Source organism: Notothenia coriiceps, unplaced genomic scaffold (genome assembly GCF_000735185.1).
Source record: "Notothenia coriiceps isolate Sejong01 unplaced genomic scaffold, NC01 NC01_scaffold00004052, whole genome shotgun sequence".
Lineage (NCBI taxonomy): Eukaryota > Metazoa > Chordata > Actinopteri > Perciformes > Nototheniidae > Notothenia > Notothenia coriiceps.
Genome location: NW_011336753.1, coordinates 10,427 through 15,376, shown reverse-complemented (window position 1 = coordinate 15,376; position 4,950 = coordinate 10,427). Strand labels below are relative to the sequence as shown.

Here is a 4,950-nt window from a genome sequence, read left to right as displayed (position 1 = left end):
AAAAAAAAACTTTGATTTAGTGCGTTTTCACACCAGATGAAGAACACGTGTAGAGGACTTTTTGTTCTGGTTTCCTCTTTCTATGTCTTTTTAAAGGAAAATAATAAATGGACAGAAATGGACAATTCTCTTTGGTGCAAAACGGTGAAATAGCTTCATCCATTAAAAGGGGAATAAATAAACCTCAATTCAAGTTATTTGGACTGATTTCTAACAGACACAACAGGGTGCTAGATCAATTCCTGCGTCCTCCTGACTTTGATGAAGGATGCCATGCGAGTGTGTTGGTAATAGTTGGCTTAGTTAAAAATAAAACCATTCTATTCTACACCCAGGGTAGGAACATGTTAGAAGCTTGCATAAACTAAAATCCCCTACTTCTTGCTTTTAATTTGGTGTTGGCCTTACAAGGGGAATCACTTACACATGGGAACCCATTGTGATCCTCGTGAACCATTGCAATTTGCACCGTCAACACAAAAGATGTTGACAGCCATTATTGCACAGCAGGTTACTCCCTTCACTTTTTGACAAAGCGAAACACAATGCTCATAATGCCCGATTCTCTGTATAGCTTATGTACCCCTGTGTTAAAGATGCCTCTATAAGAACATGTGTGTATCGGTGTGTGTATATGTATATAGGTGTGTGTGGCACCAGTTCTCTGGCACACTGCGGCCCGTCTTGGCTGAACCGATTGTTTTTGCTTCTGAGTTATGCAAGATCATGAATAAAAGTCAAGTCCAAAGCAAATTAAAAAGAAACTAGCTTGCCCCCTCCATACCAACCTCAGGGCTTTATTGATGCCAACAATCAGCCACTGTTTCCTTGTTTGGCATTTTCAGCGTGAGGACAAAAAAGGACTCTTTAAACCAAAGCAGTCTGTAGCCACTGGAAGTGATTAGGCATTATGCATCTATGCAACCTTACACTACTTTACTAAGCAAAATGGAGCCTTATTGCTTAAACATGGTGGAGCAGGAGACATTGTTCTCTGTAGACTTTTGGTCAGCTGCTAAACAAACTCCAATAATGAGAATGAGAATGAGATCATAGTGCACATGGTCAGGGTGCTGACAGAGGTGCTGAGCAAATGGATGACTCCAGGTCAAAGTCCTAGTGTGGCTAATGTTTTTAAGAAACTAAAACAGGCCTCTACTGGATTGCTTTCAAATATGCAGGCATTTTGTTTCCTTCCTGATGGTAGAAAAGGATCCATGACCCTAATGGACAGCTGCTGTTTGTTTTTAATTAGTGCTGGTCTGAGAGGATGGAGGAGACAAAATACCTCAGGTTTCACTGAGAGAGCTTTGTCCAAACTGAAGAGCTCTAACTCTGAGGCATTTCTAATATTGCTATCTTCATGATATGGGATGCCAATGGTCTGTCAATCATTCCACCACTTAAGTCCAGACATGAATATCTCATCAGCTTTCAGATTGATTGTGATGTGCTTTCTGCTTCCGGCACCGTGTTAGTGGCAGCCTTGTTACAGTGCTCCTACTCATCGCTGAGTAGTTTCTACTTTGTTTTCATATTTAGATATGAAGCTACCTTTGGCTCTTTGCTAGGAATCGTACATTTCCCCTCCGTGGGACGAATAAAGGCATCATGTCTGACTGCACAGCATAACCCATTGAAGCTGTTCAAACCTACAGATACTTCGGCATCACTATGGATGAAAACCTCTGCTTTAAACCTCATATTGACAATCTCTTAAGGTAACTGAAATTAGAAACAAGGCCTGCTTCTCCCCAAGTGCTAGGAAACAGCTTGTAGCTGCCACATGTTTGCCGCTCTTGGACTACGGGGATGTTGTGTACATGAACGCCTCAGCTCACTCCCTTCATCTGCTAGACGCTGTTTCCCATGGGGCTCTGAGGTTCATAACCAACTCTAAACCCCTCACACACCATTGAACGCTGTACTCTTTAGTCAACTGGACATCACTATCAATGCGCAGATCACTACATTGGTACAAACTCATCTATACCGCTATGCTTGGACTGCTGCCCCTCTACATATCCACTTACATATCACACAAACAGTACAGCTATAGACTACAATCTCAAAATCACATCACTCTGTCCGTCCCCTCAGTACGCACGGTGCTTGGGAAAAAAGCCATATCATACTCAGCCCCCTCGACCTGGAACACACTTCAGCAGGAACTTAAGCTGACCAGTTTGATACCCATCACGGATTTTAAGCTAATTTTAAAAAAGCTGGAGAAATCATCTGGGTGTTTGCACCTGCAATATCTGACTACTTTTTCGATGTTTTATTTGAACTGAACAGGTCCCTCTTGAGAATGAGACCTTGTGTCTCAATGAGATTCAGCTGTATAAATAAAGGCTAAATAAAACAAATAAAAAGGTATTCTGATTCTGAAATGTTGTACATGCAGAAAATCATGGATTCCAGAGTCTTACACACTGAGCCTAAATTGGTTCTCATGTGTTGATTTAGAGTTGAGTCAAGTCAATTTACTAATATCACAACTATAGTGAAATGTCTCAACAGTAATTGGATGGATTGCCATGAGGTTTATTACAATCAAATTGTCTCCCCAAGGATATTTCTAGAACTATCTGCTGACTTTTCATGTAGCGTCAACATCTGGTCATATGATACAATACAAAGTGATAAGATTGGCATATGTGTGTTGGAAACAAATATAGTATTTTTTATACTTGCAAAACTAATTACATTCCTAATGAGCCATTTTAAAGTCTACTCACAAAGCTGCTAGCATCAGTATTTCGTTGCTTTAGATGTCCCTGCTGTGGTCTAATTGTGGAGTACGTGCAGCTGGGATAGTGAGGAATACATGGCAGTTAACTTTACAGCTTGTATATCTTAATCATTTCAGATACAGCACCATGTGGTTAAGATATGTGTTGATGTAGCGTGATATCCATATATCTTGTGTGCTCACAATATGTCTGGAACCATTTTGATTTACCTCTTTATTTCCAGTTCAAAGGTGTCCTTAGTTCGCGCTCCGAACTGCTAATTTTGAACCGGGTTTCCTCCTAAAGTCAAAGACATGTTGTGAAGGGACATGCAGAGTGAGGGCAGGGGACGTAAAGGCCTAATGCATCATTTTTTACATTATATATTTTAGGATATGAGATAATGCAATTTCCTTTTTTGTCTTTCTGAGAGGAAGCCAGTGATTTTTTTTTTTTTTTTACTGTAGGTCAGTGCAGACACCATGAATCACTCTGAGTTATCGGCCCAGAGACAGGTCGGCAGTAAAAGGCTCATTCGCACCAACCAGAGACCCAGAGAGTTGACACTGGTGTGGAGCTGCTTCCTCTCGCATGTCAGAAGGAAAGAGCAAGAAACTGAGAAAGAGATGAGCACAATGGTGGGCAGACGGGGACTTTCCACTGCTCAGAGTGAGAAACAGCTGTGTCTGACGTCCCAGCTGTGAAGATGTTCTATTAATGAGGACAATAATTGGTTTCTTAGATCCGTCACGTAAAAAGACTCAATGTCAACTCATGATAGTGCCATAAACACTTGATTAGAACATTCTTTAGTGTCTGTTAAACGTGTGCTTGATCATATTTGTCATCATTCAATGCAGCTGAATCCCACAGGTACACACATGCTCTCTTTTTTTATACAGTATAAGTCTCACAGTAACACAGCTGGTAACTATTTCCTGTTTTACGCAGACTGCTTAGTTTGAAAAATGAAGGAAAATATCAATAAGCTTAATCATTCCCCTAAGGTTGTATATTTTCCCCCAGTAGAGTTAATACAGCAGGTGTCACCCTACTTTCAGAGCAACACATGAATAATAATAACAATTGAACTAAGAACTGTTCTTTGTTACTGTGTTATAAATAATACTTGAATTATTCATTTGTGTTATGGATTTATAATCACCACGCAAAACATCACAAAACAGATCATTTGTTTATTCTTTGACGTTCTGAACTGGCAATTTCTTTTATGAAAATACTCTGTGTATTTCCGGTACATTTCTTTAACAACTACTGGAAGCATTAGTACTGATGGCGCTGAAAACAACTGTGCAAGTGCCCTATCACGTCTATTCACACTCACTCAGGCATCGCTACTTTCGTTTCCCTGTGAGAACCAGTTAGCCTACTGAAAGATAATGGTGAAAAGCAGCACACCATGTCTACATTTTAAAGACATTCAAATGCATGAACAAATGTTTGTTTGTTTGTTTGTTTGTTTGTTGGTCGCTTATTGAACGGTGCTTTTATCAAGAGCATCCATTTTCCCACCTGGTGTTTTTTGGCCGTTTATGTAAATGTCTTTTAATTTTCATTCTCCTTTTTTGTCACGATTCTCATGTTATGTCACGTTTGTAGGTTTGGGTGTTTTTGCTGTTTTCCATGTCATGTTTCCCTTTGGGTTATTGTCTTGTCATTAGTTTCCCTGGTGTGTCTAATTGTCTGATTATGTTCACCTGGGTCCCTGTGTTTTCTCCTCCCTCCTCACCTGTGTCTTGTTGTGTGATTGAGTCTTGTGTGTATTTAAGTTCTGGGTTTTCTGTCTGTCTTGGTCGGTTCGTCCTTGTTCTCTGACTAGTTCTGCGGTGAGTGTTCTGTTTGTCATTGTCTATATATCTCATAGCCTTGAAATAAAGGAAGTTTCAGTTTAAATCTGCATTTGGGTCCTGCTTGTTTCACAAACCGTGACAGTACGAACCGACCTTAAAATGGACCCAGCAGATCTTTTGAAGCTACAGGCGGAACGTCTTGGATATTCTCTGGAGTATATTTTTTATACGTGGAAAGGCGCCTCATCTAGACGGGGTAGAGAGGCTGCGTTGAAGGAGGCACGTCAGGAGGTTGCTCGCAAACCCTGGCTCTGGAGCTTGTTGCCCGGAAGCACTGGGGGTTAGAGGTCTGGCTGGGTCTTTCCAGCTTTACTCCTGACCGAAGTCCCGAGGCACTTTTTTAG

At 40.8% G+C, this 4,950-nt stretch overlaps 1 protein-coding gene across 1 annotated transcript in view; it reads left to right on the top strand.

Annotated features, from left to right (window-relative positions):
- Positions 1–3,217: 3,217 nt before the first annotated feature.
- The window catches only part of LOC104941920 (protein HID1-like), a gene marked incomplete at its 3' end in the record, with an annotated part of 10,885 nt that continues 9,152 nt past the window's right edge, over positions 3,218–4,950 (top strand). Inside the window, exon 1 of the mRNA XM_010767089.1 lies at positions 3,218–3,373. Within this exon, the coding sequence (XP_010765391.1) occupies positions 3,218–3,373 (156 nt within the window). The remainder of the gene's footprint in view (positions 3,374–4,950) is intronic.